General features: G+C 41.9%; 1 protein-coding gene across 6 annotated transcripts in view; it reads left to right on the top strand.

The window, feature by feature from the left end:
• Positions 1 to 17,757, top strand: part of KHDRBS2 (KH RNA binding domain containing, signal transduction associated 2) — a 448,147-nt gene that overhangs the window by 260,821 nt on the left and 169,569 nt on the right. For all 6 annotated transcript variants that reach the window (XM_080998033.1, XM_080998036.1, XM_080998034.1 and 3 more), the window contains one exon: positions 2,625 to 2,771. In XM_080998033.1, the coding sequence (XP_080854159.1) occupies positions 2,625 to 2,771 (147 nt within the window). The remainder of the gene's footprint in view (positions 1 to 2,624; positions 2,772 to 17,757) is intronic.

Genomic DNA, 17,757 nt, shown 5'->3' with positions numbered 1-17,757 from the left:
TCACTCTGGGATGCTATTGTATTGAAAAGCACATAATAAATATTTTAAATAAAATAAATATGGTGATATCCAATGTTAGTCATACTCAAAGGAGACCCGTTCAAATAACTTTTTAATGAGGCATCTTTAACTGGTTAAAGACTTGGTTAAAAATTTACCAGTGGATTTATGATAACTCATTGTTTTCAAACTAGAGTTTGACTAATTCCTTGTTCCCCAAAAGGCATATTCTGGTACTAACACAGGCATAATGTAGTTTTAGACATTTGCTACATTTGCACGACATCGTAACCCAAACTATGTCTTACTGGGACCACGAGGACATGTGGGCTCCCCCCTGAAGCAGAGCTCGCAGCCACTTTGGTCTTTCCCAGTCATTTTCACTCCTGCACCATGCTGAGCTAAGCCATGGTTTGACTTAGCATGTCATCCATCTCCTTCCTCACTAACCATGAGCTGCAGCCATGAACAAACCACACTACTGAAAGTTTAACTGGTATAAGAAAACATAACAGCTTTGATCTATATGGCGGCAGCAGAGATAAAGTGGGAAAAATAAAGTGGAGAGATAAAGTGGGGGGGGGGGGGAATACGCTCACCAACCAGGAAACAAGATGTTAAGTGGAGGTTAGCATCTAACAGGGGAAAAAATTACTGATTTCTACAACATATTGATGATATAATAGGAAAAACATATCTACATCATTAAGGTAATAGGTGAATAGGCGTTGGGTTTACAGGATACCTGGGCCGCAGCATTCCACATATCATTTTTGTAGTTTACTTTTCCACAGTTGACTCTGCATTGTTTTACTGGTTTAGAGAAATACTCAGTGAAGGCATGATTATTACTTTTAAATTGCAAATGGTGTTGTGCCCATTAACTTCTACTAGTTATTTTATTTGTATGGCTGTCTTGGGATATGTTGAACCCCAGTCCCGGACTGATACTTTAGATTTTTAATTGATGAAAGGTTAAAGAAATAAAAGGACATACCCTAGTACATAGCTGTCAGCCTTCCCTTTTTTTGCGGGAAATTCCCTTATTCCAGCGCCGTTTCCCGCTGCTATCCTGGATTGTTAGATATCCCGTAGACTGTCCCCAGAACAGGTGAGGCTGCTGATCCCTTATTTTTCCAGGCTGCTGATCCTTTATTTTCAAATCTGAAAGTTGACAGCTATGCCCTAGTACCCTTCCCCCTGGAAAACCTCTGTTGTGAGGGAGAGGGGAAGCCACATGACGTGAATGTCAGTCAGTAGGTGCTGGGTTTTGCCATCATTTATCTGTTACTAAAAATGTTTCAGGGCAAAGTCCATTTGAAGAGATCAATACCTGAGTTGCTCAAAACCTGATGTTCTCAACTGCATTCATATAACAGGGAATCATTGTGAAGTGTTCCCATGATATGTAGAGAAGGCGCATCACTCTCTGCTTTATAGAAAGAACAATTCGTTGTGAATTATTCAGAATTTTTTAGTGTATAATTTTAAATCGTTTTCTCTAGAGCAGTTGCCAATAAAACTTTAATTCTGTAGTGAAAAAATTCCTGGTCTTCCTTTGTTCAAAGCTTGGTTTTAGATACAGAGCATAGATCCTTGCTAATACTGCACGATAGATATCTGACTAAAACTGAAACAACCTTGCAGGAATTGCATGTTGTCTATATAACATACAGACCAAGATCCATGTGTAGTAGGCCATGTGCAAGATTTCATGTGTAGGAATTTTCTCTGTTGAAAACTGTTATTGATAGCAGAGTGCTAGTCATCTGTTTATAAGAAAAGGAAAAACACTGTTCAAATCATTCCACCCAAATAGAGAGGCTTGATAACTGCCATAGGAAAAGCCAAGTGCAGAAAAGTGAGCTGCACACCAGTTTTTTTTTTTCTATGCGTAAACTTTAGATCGGGGTAGTCAACCTTTTTATACCTACTGCCCACTAATGCATCTTTCTTGATGGTAAAATTTCCTTACCGCCCACCAGTGCTCAATGGAAGGAGGATTCAGCTTGTGCCGTAGAACCCACTACCGCCCACCTAGAATCCTGAAACGCCCACTAGTGGACAGTAGGGACCAGGTTGACAACCCCTGCTTTAGGTCAAGCAAAATGTTTAATAGAAACAGCTTGGGGCAAGTTTCCTACTGTAGCTTACCTAAGCACCTAAAACTGTTTGCTGTGGTCTACCCCAAACACTACAGAAGTCTGATTTTTCTTCATGCAGTATGTTTAGATGCCTTTTTTCTTTGACTTTCTGGATTCTCCGTATTTTAGTAGATATTTTATTGTGTCCATAGTATAAGATGCTCCAGAAAACCTAATCTGCAAAGACTCTGTCTTTTAATTGCATTCATCATTAAATTTTTAACACATTCCTGTAAAGTATTTAGCAAGTCTTTCTTTGTAGATGTTAATTATGCCAGGTTTTCTTCTTCTTTTTTTACCACTCACACACTCAAAAGTGATTTTCAGATCAAGTAATTTATACCAGGTATTTTTGTTTCTCGGAGGGCCTCATTTTGTTGAAAGCCTGCCTAGATTATGCCCTTTTGTCGTGTTCTCTGTAAATGCTAAATCAATGCAAAGTGAATAGATTTCTATTTCTAAAAATACCCTCTTCCACAGGAAGAAGAACTAAGGAAGAGTGGGGAAGCCAAATACGCACACTTGAGTGATGAACTACATGTATTAATTGAAGTGTTTGCCCCACCCGGGGAAGCTTATTCACGGATGAGTCACGCCTTGGAAGAAATTAAAAAATTCCTCGTTCCAGTAAGTTGCTTGTAGCACTGTTGCAAATGTGTGTGTGTATTATGCCATTAGTTCAAATGCATTAAGAGCAATACTTGAAAATCAGAGCCACCATTACTCGTGTGTTTCTCCTCCTTCCCCATGGCACTGTTATGGCTGCAAATTAAACAATATAACATATTCCAGCAACCCTTGATCATTCTGCATTTAAATTTTCTTTTATGAACTTCCGAGTGATCTATCTGCAATTACAGGTGACCCAGATCCAGAGATATTTAAGGAATAGATCCAGTACTGTGGCCAAAGAGTGCATTGTTCCAGGGCAATGTCATCTCAGAGAGGAGCATTTTGAAGAAATGAGTGTTTCTTGTCTGAAATACCCCACCCCCTTTATTTGCTTGGTTTTAGTGCTGTCCACATGGAGTATTGGTCATTGGTAGCAATGTAAACATTGCATTACTACACTGCATGCTTTCCCAGGTATTCATCGAAACTGTACATGGCTAGGGAGCACACACAGTGTGACCTTTTAAGTGCCCACGGTAGGGTAAATGGTTTTGCTGTTCCACTATTTCCTAAATAATTATGTAATTTCCTGTTGAAACACATTGGATCCCCCCCCCCCTTTTCTCACTTTAACACAGCTGTTATGGCTAATGATCTTGTCACAGACATCAGGCAAGGAAAGATGTCTAAAAAGGATTTATCTTTACTGTCTATCCAGCCACCTTTCTCCAGCTGTTTAAAAGTTATCAGCTTTTTCAATGCCATTTTTAGATTAAGAGCTTCACTGTGTTCTGGTGTGCTATTCTGGAATAAAGAGAGCATGAACAAAAATAAAAGGCTGTGGTTAAAAAATTGATTATGTCTAATCAGAACTGAGGAAAATGTACAAAAAACTGAGAGGATTGTGGCACAACCAACTTATTATCACACAAGGTTTCATGGTCTACAGCCCTGGTCTACAGATGCATCTGATGAAGGCCACAAAAATTAATTCAGTAATAATTTTGTTAGGCCTTAAGGTGCCACAACACTCTCAGTTGTTTTTGCTACAGCAGACTAACATAGCTACCCTTTCAGAAACTGAGGAAATATAGATATCCAGAACTTGCTATCTCAATAATTTATGGGCAAATTGAATTGTGAGTGATGATTTGGGGGTGAATATATAGTAAGGTCTACTAACCTGGGTGGCTTTAAAAGAAGATTAGATAAGTTCTTGGAGAATAAGGTTATCAATGGATACTAGCCATGATGGCTTTGTTCCAGCAGGTTTCTTATATTCTTAATGTGCCCCCCATGTACTGAATAATGCTGAAAAGTGGATAGACCTGGTCAGTGCTATTTTTCTAGAAAAAGACATGCCAGAACTCTCCATGAACAGCTCCCTCGTTCTCTCAGAATGCCAATGGTGCCCATTGAGAGGTGTCGGAACTGAGTTGTGGCTGAAGAAAAAGCCCTGGACCTGCTTAAAAGCTTGGTTTTTTGAGAGATAGGAGGGTTGGAACCAAGCTGGAAAGGTGTGCTTTTGGAAACAATTTTTTCCCTTTCACAAAGTACTTGAAATGTCAAGCAGAGAAGGAAATTTGCATGTTCATCCTTTTCAGTACTATCTGCAGAGCTCTTGCATTGTGACAAATCAAGAGATTGCACAACCACCAGGGACATATACAAATAACCACAGCACAATATAGTTAAAAAGAAGTGTGGGCATGGCGTTAACAGCTTGTGCTGTATAAACTGAGTTGTTTTTAGCCAGCATCTTTTGGTGTGGTGCCTAATGCATTTGTTTGTCTTAGCCCTTCTTCATTCAGCTGCTACCCTGAGCTGGTCGCTGAGTAGTGCAGCGTGCGCCACATGCAGCATTGCTAGAAACTGCACACTTAACCAAAGTTTAAATCTCATGCCTCTTCAATTCATAAAGAATGCTACAGCAGAATGAGGAGCCTCAGGGGGGAAATGGAATTATTGACTTTGTCAAAGCAGAACACTTTAATTATGGGCCCTCGTATAAAAGTCCCAGGATGAGCCCATTAAATCAATACAAATTAGAATTCAGAATTTATACATATAGTAGCAAGTCTTAATATACAGAGTATATTCATTTATGGACACTTATTGACTGTACCATAAAAAAAAAACATTACTTCATGTAGGATGGTAATCTCATGCTAATACCAATTTTCTTCTAATGTATATATTTCATATTGTTGTCACAGACCAGGTATTGTCTGTTACACAAGCATAGCAATCCTGGGGTAGAACCACAGGCTAAGAGCCAGTACACATAAGAGAAGTTTTTTAGTCCCTTTTCTCTCCTCTCAATACAAAACCCTTAATTCCTGGGATAAATCTAATTATGCCTTCCCATTCATGGAAGGGCTTTTCATCTAGCAAACATTTCTGCTATCAGAAGAGAAAGGGAGCTGATTTTCCCAGCACCACTGCAAACCCCTCCAGAACTGATTGGTGATCTGCAGGAGGTGGGGTTTGCAGGAGCAAGGGCAAATCAACAAATCCATCTCTCACACTCTTATTTTACTGAAGCTCTCACCAGACCAAAGACTTTTAAAAGGAGATAACTACTTCCATTCACAACAGGGACACGGGTGGCGCTGTGGGTTAAACCACAGAGCCTAGGGCTTGCCGATTAGAAGGTTGATGGTTCAAATCCCTGCAACGGGGTGAGCTCCCATTGCTCTGTCCCTGTTCCTGCCAACCTAGCAGTTCGAAAGCACGTCAAAGTGCAAGTAGATAAATAGGTACCGCTCCGGCGGGAAGGTAAACGGCGTTTCCGTGCGCTGCTCTGGTTCACCAGAAGCGGCTTAGTCATGCTGGCCACATGACCCAGAAGCTGTACGCCTCGGCCAGTAAAGGGAGATGAGCGCTGCAACCCCAGAGTCGTCTGCGACTGGCCCTAACGGTCAGGGGTCCCTTTACCTTTACCTTTTTACTTCCATTCACAGAAAGGCAGAATGAGATCCTTCAGCATTTCACAGATGATAACAGGGGCACAGTTGTAGCACTCCTATTCTTCCACTGCCTAAGCACCTACACACACAAACACATACAAGAACACTGCATTGTGGAAGACTCTACTTTCTCTGTTGCATGCTGTCTTTGTTTACACTGCAGTAGTCTTGATATAGAATCTAAAATACTATTTATTCTTTTGCTTAAAAATATATTTGAAAAAAGAAAACATAATTATATTACAATGTGTAATCAATTGTTCTAAATGTACCGTAGCAGGTGCACTAGGTGCAGTGGAAGTCTGTGGTGCTTTAGCAGTTGTGTGAATGCCTTTACATAGAGGTGCAACCACAACCTACTTAGGTTGAGATGCAACCATGAGATACTTAGGATGAGATGCAACCACAACCTACTTAGGGATTTAAGTTTTAAATCTAAGGGATTTAAGTTTTAGAAACCAAAGGAGCTGAACAAGTCTAGCAGCTATAGCAATTTTGAGAACTTTTTTTATAGCACATTTCTAAATGTGGGAGTTTGCAGTCAAACATAACTATGCACAACTGCTTGTTAGTGCATGAAGGGGTTAAGGACCACAGAGTTGTATTGCTGGATAGACTCAGTTAGGTCACACCCCCTCTTCTCTGGAGAGGAAGTGAACCCTTTCTACTTCCTTTATAGTGTGTGTGTGTGTGTGTGTGTGTGTGTGTGTGTGTGTCTCTATCTATCTATCTATTTGCAACCTGTAACCAACAAAGGAGTGTGTGTGTGTGTAAGCTTGCTTCTAAGCTTACAGCACGTTTGGAAATATATTCTGTATTTTTTACCCAAGAGTATTCTGCTACATGGAACAATGCATGACTGAGACCTCGAATCTGTAAGTAAAGCATTTTAAACTTATTTAACAGTGTGTGGTCTGTTCATGCAAGAGAGATAGAAAGAGGTCAGCTGCTGTGTGCAGCTGAAAGGGATTAAAAGGCCTAACAACCTATATTCCTAATGCTTTACTGTGCTGCTTATTTTTGTGAATCTAATACTCTGCTTTCTGTGTGCTAGCCCAGCGTTTTGAATCCAGGCAACCCGCTGATTCTTTTGTTGTTCACCCACACACGTGGGTCCACAGGGATTCTTATTTAATTCCCCACACTAAAGGCGAAAGGGGACAGTCATCTACCAGGTGCTGGGGCTTTCTGCAAATGGTAGGCATGTAATCAGATTCAGAGGAATACTAAATCCTGAGCTGAAGTAGGATGCCTCAGGGGGATTAGGAGCTTGTCAGAGATGAAGCACAAGGCTGCACAAGTCAAAGCACCAACCTCTGAAATGTTTCATGCTGCCTCGGCGATCCGAATGTCAGAAACATGCTGCACAACGTGAAAATAATAACTCTTACATTTACTATATAAGGCATAGTACCAGGTGGAGGAAGAGAAGTTGGAGGGAGATCTCCATTGTGATGGATAAGTCAAGCTTGTACTCAGAGGGAAAGAGCTCACCTGGAAAGCCAATCTCTCTTACTTCCCATGCATACCCCATATCAACTTCAAGTGTGCCTAGCGCAAAAGCTCCTGGACATATTTTCCATTTGGCAATTTTCTCATTCAGGGGCACTGGTGTATCTTGAGCCAAATTGGGCAGCCTATGAAGCACTTTGAACTGAGGCAGACTGTTTTCGGAAGTACAAAATTAGAATCTGACTCAAAACATTTGGTCGTTGCATATCCCTAGCAAGTGACCTCTCAAAATTCATCACACTATTTGTTGGCAGAGAAACCCCATTTCTAGAAGCAATAAGGAAAAAGAAAAATCTAGACATTTCCTTGAAATGTTTTGCACTAATAAAAAAAATTATTTGACCAAAACCTAGCATTTTTCCAATTTGTTTCTCCCCTTTAAGAATAGGATATAATATCCAGGCTTTTTGTGATCTATGATTTCTTTATCATTTGATTTGAGCATGGTGCCTTTTTATTAAAACAACAACCTTCCACTTTATCATCTTTGCTGCATTGTAAAGTCTCCACAAATTGTTATAAGGTTTAGGATTTGGTTTACAGCAGCAGTAATGACCTGGAACAAGCAAAAACTATATTTTATGGCTTGTTTTCTAGCTTTATCCCTCAATGCTTTATTTCAGATGTATAATATAGCTAACAAAGCTGTTATTAACTGGCTTGTTAAAGTGTATGCCAAAGGGTTTATTCTGCAGAGGCTTACACTAGACTATTAGGCCTTTTATCCCCTTTTGACAAAATATATCTTTAATTTGTTTTATGAGGTTGTGGGTTTTTGTTGTTGTTGTTGTTATAAACATTATATTTATTGTGGTAGAAAATAGGTTGCCTTCTGTTACTAAGCTGAAAGAATGAGAAATTAACTTTTTTATGTACTGTGTAGGTGAGAGCTGCTTTGCTGCAGGAAACTTTCCTGCCCAAACAACACATTTTGGGAGGTGTGTGGCTGTCATTAAAAAAAAAAGACACCCCTTATTTTTCTCCTCCTCTCTCCAGTGTGATATAAAGCAGGGGTAGCCAGTGTGCAGCGGCAGAGGAAGCTGTTCAGGTGCCTGGGGCAGCGCGAGCCACCCACAGGGGCAGGGGGTACTGTGGGGCCTCCAGAGTCTGCCTGTCTCCTCCCACTCAGCCACCCTACAGCTGGGGGGAAGGCAGTGGGTGGACCGTTTGGGCAGTGCGGAGCCTGTGGGCACCCAAGCCACCGCGTCTCTCCCAGGAGAGATGCATGGCTTGGGCATGCTGCAGGCCATGCAGTGAGTGCCACCTGGCATTTTGTCACCTCCCTCAATGGTGATACCTGGGGCGCAATGCACCCCCTTCCTCCGTCCCTGCCAATGAGGTGTCCTCAAGATGTTATTGGACTACAACTTCCATCCTTCCTGACCATTGCTCATGTTCACTGGGGCTGATGAGAGCTGGAGACTAGTAACATCCAGCTACCTGGACACAGAGTATACAAAAATATGCAGTGATGTCATCTTTAGTTTCCTATTGCCCTCTTCCACTTCACTGGCTGCCTCTAGCAGGGCATGGAAACCTGCTTGCCTGGGGGTCATGTCGGGCTGCTCATCTTCTGTGGAGCAGACCAGGAATAGGAAGGGAACCTCGAGAATGGATTACTGCAATGCACTCTATGTGGGGATGCCTTTGGCCCTGGTCCAGTAGCTCCACCTGGTACAGAATGCAGCAGCTAAACTAATGATGGGGCAATATGGCTGGCAGCATGTGACAGCCTTTGCTAAAACATCTGCACCGGCTTTTCTTAAGCTGTACAAAGCCCTAAACAGCTTACATCCAGGATACCTTCAGAGCTGCCAGAGCCCTTATTCTGTATCCCAGCTTAGCCACTGGGATCATCTAGAGCAGGCATAGGCAACCTCGGCCCTCCAGATGTTTTTGGACTACAACTCCCATAATCCCTAGCTAGCAGGACCCAGTGGTCAGGGATGATGGGAATTGTAGTCTCAAAACATCTGGAGGGCTGAGGTTGAAGAAGCCTGATCTAGAGGAGCAGTGTTACTTGCTCCTCCCCATGTCTCAGAAGCCCAACTGAGCTGGAAGTTGCGCATTTGGTGTCACCCTACCCACACTGTGGAACACTTTTTCAGCAGGCATCCTCACTGCTAACCTTGAAGATTTTTTTTTTTTTTTTAATGTTGTAAGCATTTTCAGTGTTTAATTTTTTTAAAAAAAATATGAGCCAGCCATTATTGTGGTTATTGTATTGTACAGTGGTACCTGGGGTTACATATGCTTCAGGTTACATACGCTTCAGGTTACAGACTCCGCTAACCCAGAAATAGTGCTTCAGGTTAAGAACTTTGCTTCAGGATGAGAACAGAAATCGTGCTCCAGTGGCGCAGCAGCAGCAGGAGGCCCCATTAGCTAAAGTGGTGCTTCAGGTTAAGAACAGTTTCAGGTTAAGTATGGACCTCTGGAACAAATTAAGTACTTAACTGGAGGTACCACTATATTGTGGTTATTGTATTGTGGTTATTGTATTGTTTTACGATATTTTAGGTTGTGCACTGCCTTGATATGTGAGTGGGTGGTATATCAAAACTTTTATAGATAAACAAACCACAACAGTGACAGCATTCCCACCTGCAGAGTGTTTTTGGAAGTACTTCTGTCTGGGCCCTTTTGTTACTTCCTTGCAGATGCAAACTGAACAAGAAGTCAAAAGCAAGTGTTTCTTCGTTTCTAGTAGTTTTCTTTTTGCCTTTAGCTCAGACATTGTAATGATAACTGGGCAATTCCACCCCCCTCCCCATGGGAAGGAACCAAGTGGTTCAGAGGTTAATTGCTGCTCAAAGAACACTATCTTGGTGGTGTCTTTGGACCTTTTGAATTAGGAATTCTCCCACTGTATTAGATATGGGCAAATTTGTCAAAGAAGTACTGCTTGATATATATTGTAAATTATGGCTTTGTAGTTGAAGGGTCGTTTTCTTTCCTCATTTTGCAGCACACTGATGCCAACAAATGGCTATATAACACCAGTGAGGGGGACTTCCTGGCCTTTTTAAAACCCTACAATAACTTGTGGGCATGTTTTATATCGTTCCTGACCCCTACAAAGCTATATTTTCATCTCTCTCATGTTTTAAGACAGAATTTCCATATGGAACTTAATACAGAGTATTAACTTCTTTTCTTGTTTCTTGGTCAGCTGAATGCATATACCTGCATCTCTTTTCCTCCCACAGCCATACACATTTCAAATTACAGTGCTTGAAGTCAGTGGATCAACCCTTATTTTTTTCCCTGGCTATAAGTATTGCACGGGCATAGAAACATGAGAAGCTGCCTTATAGGTCAGACCATCAGTTTCTCTAGCTCATTACAGTGGTACCTCGGGTTACATATGCTTCAGGTTACATACGCTTCAGGTTACAGACTCCGCTAACCCAGAAATAGTACCTTGGGTTAAGAACTTTGCTTCAGGATGAGAACAGAAATCGTGCTTCAGTGGTGCGGCGGCAGCAGGAGGCCCCATTAGCTAAAGTGGTGCTTCAGGTTAAGAACAGTTTCAGGTTAAGAACGGACCTCCGGAACGAATTAAGTACTTAACCCGAGGTACCACTGTATTGTCAACACTGACTCTAAGCGTCCCTCCAAGGCTTGAGACAGGGGACATTCTCAGCCTCAGCTGGAGATCCCAGGGATTGAATCAGGACAGGATCAGTTGGAGAAGTGCCACGCTTCTGCCTTCCTGGCAGTAGTGCTGCTGCTGCTTATTGGGGTGGTACAGGGGTGAAGTCAGGGTGCAGACGTGCACCAGCAGGACTGCTGGATTGGCTTTGCCAGTGTGCTTGCACAGCCCCAACCTCGCCACCATCACCCTGCCCCCTTGCAGTAACTGCGTCCCACACACATACCATGCCAGCTGCTCTGCTCCTGAATCTGGGACCTTCTGTATTGAAAGCAGATCAGTCTACGGCTGATCTGTAGCCCTTCCTATCAAACTGGAAAAACATCATTGGGAATTAAGCTCATCACAGCTGTTCCCTATTATTACATGTTCCATGCATTGGGGGAAACCCCCTCAATATATTCCTAACATTTCAAGGGAGAAAGTTAGAACCAATCCTTTCAAAAACCACACTGTTGAGAATATTTTTTTTCTTGGTGTGCTTTAAGAGAAACTTTCTGAATACCAAGAGCTGAGGGAGCCTTGCCAACATATTTTGGACTCGAAAAAAGGGTATCACCTGCCCTGCTTTTTTAATCTTCTATTGTCCACATCATGATCAGGTGATTGTTTGCAGAACATACTAGCAAATACCCTTGGCCTGGGATTAGCTGAACAGCTGCTTCAATGTGATATCACTCCTTCACATTTGCACACTCATTATGGGAACTGATATGCTGGTATTTAAGTGGATTAAGGCCTTTTTGGGAGCATATTTAGCCAATGAAAGCAATCCGTTAATAAGCCATTCCAAATACTCTGAGGAATCCCTTTTAGAGGGAAATCATTATTATTAGAGTCGGCCTATTGTTTACCTATTATGTCTGACTGAAAATATATTTGCAGTTGGTTGTTGGTGTGGGGGCAGTGAGGGTATGACATATTGAGCCTGAATGAAAAATTGAATCACAGCTGAAATTTTATGAAGTATTTGCCAGCTAGAAACTCAGCATTAGGGAAATGTCTTTTTAAAAAAGGTTTATCTAATGCACAGCTCATCATAAGGTGTAGGTTTCCCATCAGATGACAGAGCAAGGGCACTGCAATTGAATGTGGATGACGAGAAACACGTATTGTTGTATGAATCCCTAGGTAATGCTTGTGGTTTCTCCACAGTGAAAACAGCTAAGCCTAAATTGCCGGTTGTGGAAAGAAATTGCCTTCAGCTTCTGGGGATGAACAAAACCTCTCCACAACAGCTGGCCTTTTGTTTCCGAATTTCATTCTTCTATATCTCTGGCCACTTTCATCCCCAGAAGTGTTGACTGCTTATCTGGCATGATGAAAGGGAATGTATCAGTGCTACATAACAGAGGATTTTGCATTCTTTCTTTGTACATAAAGCATTGGGAAAACACTGAAGTAGAAGACCAGTTCAGTACATGGCCAAATGTCAGTTTACTTCAGGGTGAAAAAGATTAATCTAGCATAGATAAATTCTGTGTGCTATATGGATACAGGTAACTACGTTTGGATATGAGTGTCAGATGCCTCAGTCTTTGAGACATTTTATCATAGTCTCACTGCTTCATCTGCAGCAAGTTCGTAAAATTATTTTTGTTCTTCTATGAAATGAAGAGAGGGTCAAGACAGGAATAGGATTACTTCTCCAAGGTGATTTTTCCTCCTCCCCTCAAATGATAGAAACAGCTTGCAATGTATAAATGGTAGCACAAACTTTACTTTGCTTCAGGTGTATGTGTCAGGAAACCACTAAATATGTGTTCATACAATCTCTCTCAACCATTCAGTTAATTTCTGAGAGGAAACAAAACCACCCTGAGATCTTTTGATGAAGGGTAGTATATAAATTTAATAAGTAAAATTGTGCCAATTGGCTACTTTCTCCATCCCCCTCCCCCAATTAGTGGCTGAATAGTCATTGTTAGGGAGAATGGGGGCATATGCATGTATTAGCATTGGTGTTATGAAGAATCCCAATTGGACAGCAGGCACATCAGCATTGGGGTCTGGCCATCATGGTTTCAATGAATGTATGGAGAAGTTCATAGGAACTTTGAAAGCCAGTATGACATGGTGGTGAGAGCACTGGACTAAGTCTGAGCAAGCTGGGTTCAAATCTCTACTCAGTTGTGAAAGGCATTGGGTAACCTTTAGCCAAGTACTGCGTCTTAGTCTAATCTAGCTCACAGGTTGTTTTGAGGATAAAAGGCAGGGGTAGTACCATGTACGCTGCCCTGATCTCCTTAGATGAAGAACAGGAATCTGTATATATGAATTTGTCTGTATGAAGTTAAAAATGATACAACTTGTGTCACCAACTGTACATACAGTATATGGAGGTTATATGTCATGATAAATAAGTTAATGGTGTTTGCTTGTTATGTAGGGATTGGAGCACACCTAGTGCTCAGGGTATACCTGTTGAAGTTAGACCAAGAGGTATAGGACCACTTCAGTAGTTTGCAGTAAATGGGTTTTCTGTGCCCAAGGTTTCTGGATATCCTTCACCAAGATTAGCAGGTACAAGCTTGAAGGCTACTGTGAGAATCATGTATTAGGTAAGGCAGATGTGAGCTGATTTTCAAACCTGGGCTGAGAAGCCTTTGGGACTGTTCTTAAACTGAGGTACCACTGTATAGGGTGCCTACATTCTGCATGGCAGTTGCATAGTTGCATGGCAACACGTAGCATACAGCTGCAGACTGCAGTGCAGCACAGTTGAATGTAGGTCAAGCTGTTGTACCTGTTAACTAATATTAAAATACACATTTTGTTATGTGCAAATGGTTTTAGATACCTATTAGGTCCATAAATTACCATATAGCATATAAAAAAGGTAAAGGACCCCTGACAGTTAAGTCCAGTTGCGAACGACTCTGGGGTTGTGGCACTCATCTTGCTTTACTGGCCGAGGGAGCTGGCATTTGTCCGCAGACAGTTTTTCCGGGTCATGTGGCCAGCATGACTAAGCCGCTTCTGGAGAAACCAGAGCAGTGCATGGAAACACCATTTACCTTCAAAGTGGTTCGGTACCTATTAATCTACTTGCACTTTGACGTGCTTTCAAACTGCTAGGTTGGCAGGAGCTGGGACCGAGCAACGGGAGCTCACCCCATGGTGGGGATTTGAACCACCAACCTTCCAATCGGCAACCCAAATTCAATGGTTTAGACCACAGCGCCACCCGCATCCCTTCAATATAGCATATATTCAACACAAAAAACAGCAACAATTTGTTGTTGAAAGGACAGCTGGACATATAAAGGGCCCCATTACCTCCAGTAGCTTAGGGCCTCATCAAACCTAAATCCGGCCCTGCTTTTATTAGACTTCTTTTAGAATCACAGAGTTGGAAGGGACCCTAGTTCAGTCCCCTGCAATTGTTTTATTGCTGTTGCTGCATGTAGTAAATGCACCCTGATCTGTAGAGCTGTGGGAAAGCAGGATCCCCAGTTGCTGCTGCTGCCATCTTCCAGGTCCTCCTCATCTTGTCAGCCATGGTACCCCCGCCACTCCACAACACGCTATAAAATTTATTTATTTTTGCCTGTGCTTCTCTCTATAGAGGGTTGTCATCCGCATTTCCATTTTTAAAGAGGGGCATTTGTGTGCTCACAGCATCTCCAGCTTTCTTACATTAATGGCAGAACAGGTTTCTATGTCTCTGCAGGGTCTATTTCTGTAGAAAGTGTAAAGAATAAAAATAAAATAAAATCCGCTTGCAGATAAAGGAAGATTCTCCTGCTGATACTCTTGGCAGGCGCGTAGGGAGAAAGTGGTAGACTGCTTTCATAGGACTGATGAATCATAGATCAAAATTTTCTGCCTAGAGACACCTATGTTAAAAGTCAGAAGAAAAGCAATCTCAAGGGATCCTTATATTCGGAAAGTCTGGAGATAATTTTTGGCCCACGAGAGACAGGAACACCTTTGAGAAATAGCCCTGCATAGCACATCTGCAGGTGTCAGTAGGAGAGAACAAAATATGCCAGGTTTTGGCTTGATGCGGCTTGTGATTATTATTATTTTTGCTATGATTTATGCTAAATCTTACTCTCCCTGAAATTGCTCCCATCCTCACAGCTTGGACACAGAAGGCACCTTGGATGCCGTTTGTTCCGGGGTTTGTTTGTTCTTTTAATATTTTAAGTGTTTGGCTTTGGTGGAAGGTATTTATTGTGAAATCTTAAGAGAAGAATATACAAGGTAACAGCTTGCGAGCCAAGCTGAAGACAGGTACAGTTAATAGCAGTGATAATATAAGCCTCTGAAAATTGTTTTCTGCAGTCGCAAATCTGACAGACCATTTTGCTGCAGCATTTTGAATGTGCTGCTATGATGCAGATTATAAAATTGTATGGGTCCCTGTTATGCTGTTTCTCTACCTGCATGAGAACTTTAGCTTAACAGGTTCCATCTGTTTCTGAACCACAGCGGGTGTATTAAGTTTGTTTAAAGGTAGCCTTGTTTTCACATGGCTAATCAGTTATCCCAAGGAGCTCATCTCTTTTCATGACCTGAAACCTTGTTGTTTTCATCTCAGACATGCTGGTTTCTTTGATGCTGTGTGCCTGTTGCCTGTACTGCTCTGCTGTGTCTTATCGGAGAAAACAACAAATGATCCTGACCCAGTTGTCATACTGTGTATATTTTATACTCAGCCAATACCTCATCCCTTCTTCCTTTTTCTGATGGTTTGGGGACATTATGTGCCAACCAACTTATTACTGGCATTTTCAACAAGCATATAAATAAGATGGAGCTAGCTAGCATGTTTCTTGGTTTTTATTTTTGTGCTAGTTTCCCATCACCTTTACAAACAAACCAGAAATATGTTGGACTAGGGATGAGCAAATAACCTGAGGCTCTTTTCAGATTGGCACTTCTCCAAGTCCTTCCTCCTGAAAAGATTTCAGGGGTGGGGGGAGGAAACACAAAATGTCCAGAGCTATCTGAGTGTAGATGTGTAAGAAGACATCGTTTTCCACTCCACCCTATATTTGCCACATGTGGTACTGTTTCCATTCTGCTGCAGTTCATCTTCCACCATAAACTACATTAGCTATCTGCTGTGCTAGGTTTATGTAATGTAAAATGTAAGCTGTTGTTATGTTATTCCACCCCATTCATTTCATGCATAAGAAATGCAATGCAAATGGGGATAAACATAATCAATTTATTTTTGTTTGTAAACTGAAAGCAACAACAACCGTGAATAATAAACATATCCACTGGATTGATTTCTATTGCTGACATGGTATGAATAAGTGAACATAAGGACTTCCGGAGGTGGCGCCAACGGCAATGGCGGAATCCCTCTAATTCGGAGGGAAACCGCTCCACAGAAATCGGGTCTAACACCGCTTCGGCGCAGCGGGGACCCTTTAAACCACAGGCGGGTGAAGCCTGTGACCCTGGGACTCGGCGGGCACTGTTTGCGCCCCCCCCAATCTGCAAAGGAACCCGGCAACGGGCTCCGGAACAGAGCGGGGAAGTGGCGCTGTGCTGCGAGTCGTCTGCTTCTTTTGTGGAGTGAAGCCGCGTAGCTGTTGCCGGAGAGCGCTGCCTTTTTTCCTGGACAATTCGGACTTTAAAACAAATACCCGTGAGTACTTAGAATTTGAACAAATTGGGACAGTAAATGAAGATTTGGGAAAAGGACAGAATTGGAGTATAAAAAAGAAAAGAAAAAATCTATTGAATTTGGTACGGAGCGGGAAGGGCTAAACAGGAAGCCACCCTTCCGTTCTTTTGTAAATAGAACAAAGCAAAGGCAATTTACACTAGAGCTTTGAAAATTGCTTTTAAAAGAGTGGATTCCAACATTTTAAAATGGGAATATTTTTTTTGGACTACTTGAAGCAGTAAAAGGAAGTTATTTTCGTCCTGATCCTGGAGCGGGGAAGTCAGGACTGACGTGAATTTATCAAGATAACTGTGTGTGACAGATAGCTAAAAGAAGTGAATTTTTGTGACTTTACTGTTCCCTTTCGCATTTTAAAGGAATATATATGGATAAAGTATTTCAAGTATCTTGGAAATGTAGCAAAAACAAATATAAGTCTTCTCCCTAGGGGGAGCCTTTGAAACTGTAACTAATGCCAAGGACTTGACAGTTGCTACAAATAACCGTGGGAAAGCGCAACAATGTTTTCAGAAGTTGTGGTGTGCCTGCTTAATAAAACAAATATTCTACTGGAAGAAATATATGATAAGGTGAACCAGATGGCCAACTCGACTGGAAATCTTAGACAGGCAGTGGAAGGTTTTGATCAGACTGTGGGAATATATGTGGAGTCTATCCAGGACTCAAACCAGGAGTGTGTTTTGACAGAACAGGGGTTTGTGGCATTAAATCAGGAGTGTGGCTTGACAGAACAGTTTCAACAGGAGTTTGAAAAGGAACTTGGAAAAAAACAGATCTGGGAAGGGAAAGTTCGCTGTGGTTTGGAAATGGGGGGCTGGATTGACCCCCCTATGTCGGGATATTTGGACTTTTTAAATACAGTAACAGGCTGCGACATGTTTGGAATTGTGGGGGCCCACAATTTCGGAGGGCCCTTGAAGTATGCTCTTAAATACTATATGGAATGCAGCGATGAATATGGAAAAGGGTCTGATTTGATGAGAAGGGCTAAAAACACTATTAAGTTGGAGTTACTACGAGCAAGTGACTACAGCCACAAATATGAAGAAAAGCCGCGGAAGGGCCATGGATGTGACCTGAGGGCCTCGGACATAAGGTCACCGGGTTAGATTGAGGAATAAGGACTGACAAATCCCGGAACCAGGAGGAAGGGACGTTGGATAAAGATTGGACTTGTTTATATGCTTTTCTCTCTTTTTTCTTTTTTTCTTTTTT

The sequence above is a fragment of the Podarcis pityusensis genome, assembly GCF_964106645.2.
Source record: "Podarcis pityusensis genome assembly, chromosome: 3".
Lineage (NCBI taxonomy): Eukaryota > Metazoa > Chordata > Lepidosauria > Squamata > Lacertidae > Podarcis > Podarcis pityusensis.
The sequence above is the reverse complement of the archived record's forward strand: the minus strand, read 5'-3'. Positions and strand labels throughout refer to the sequence as shown.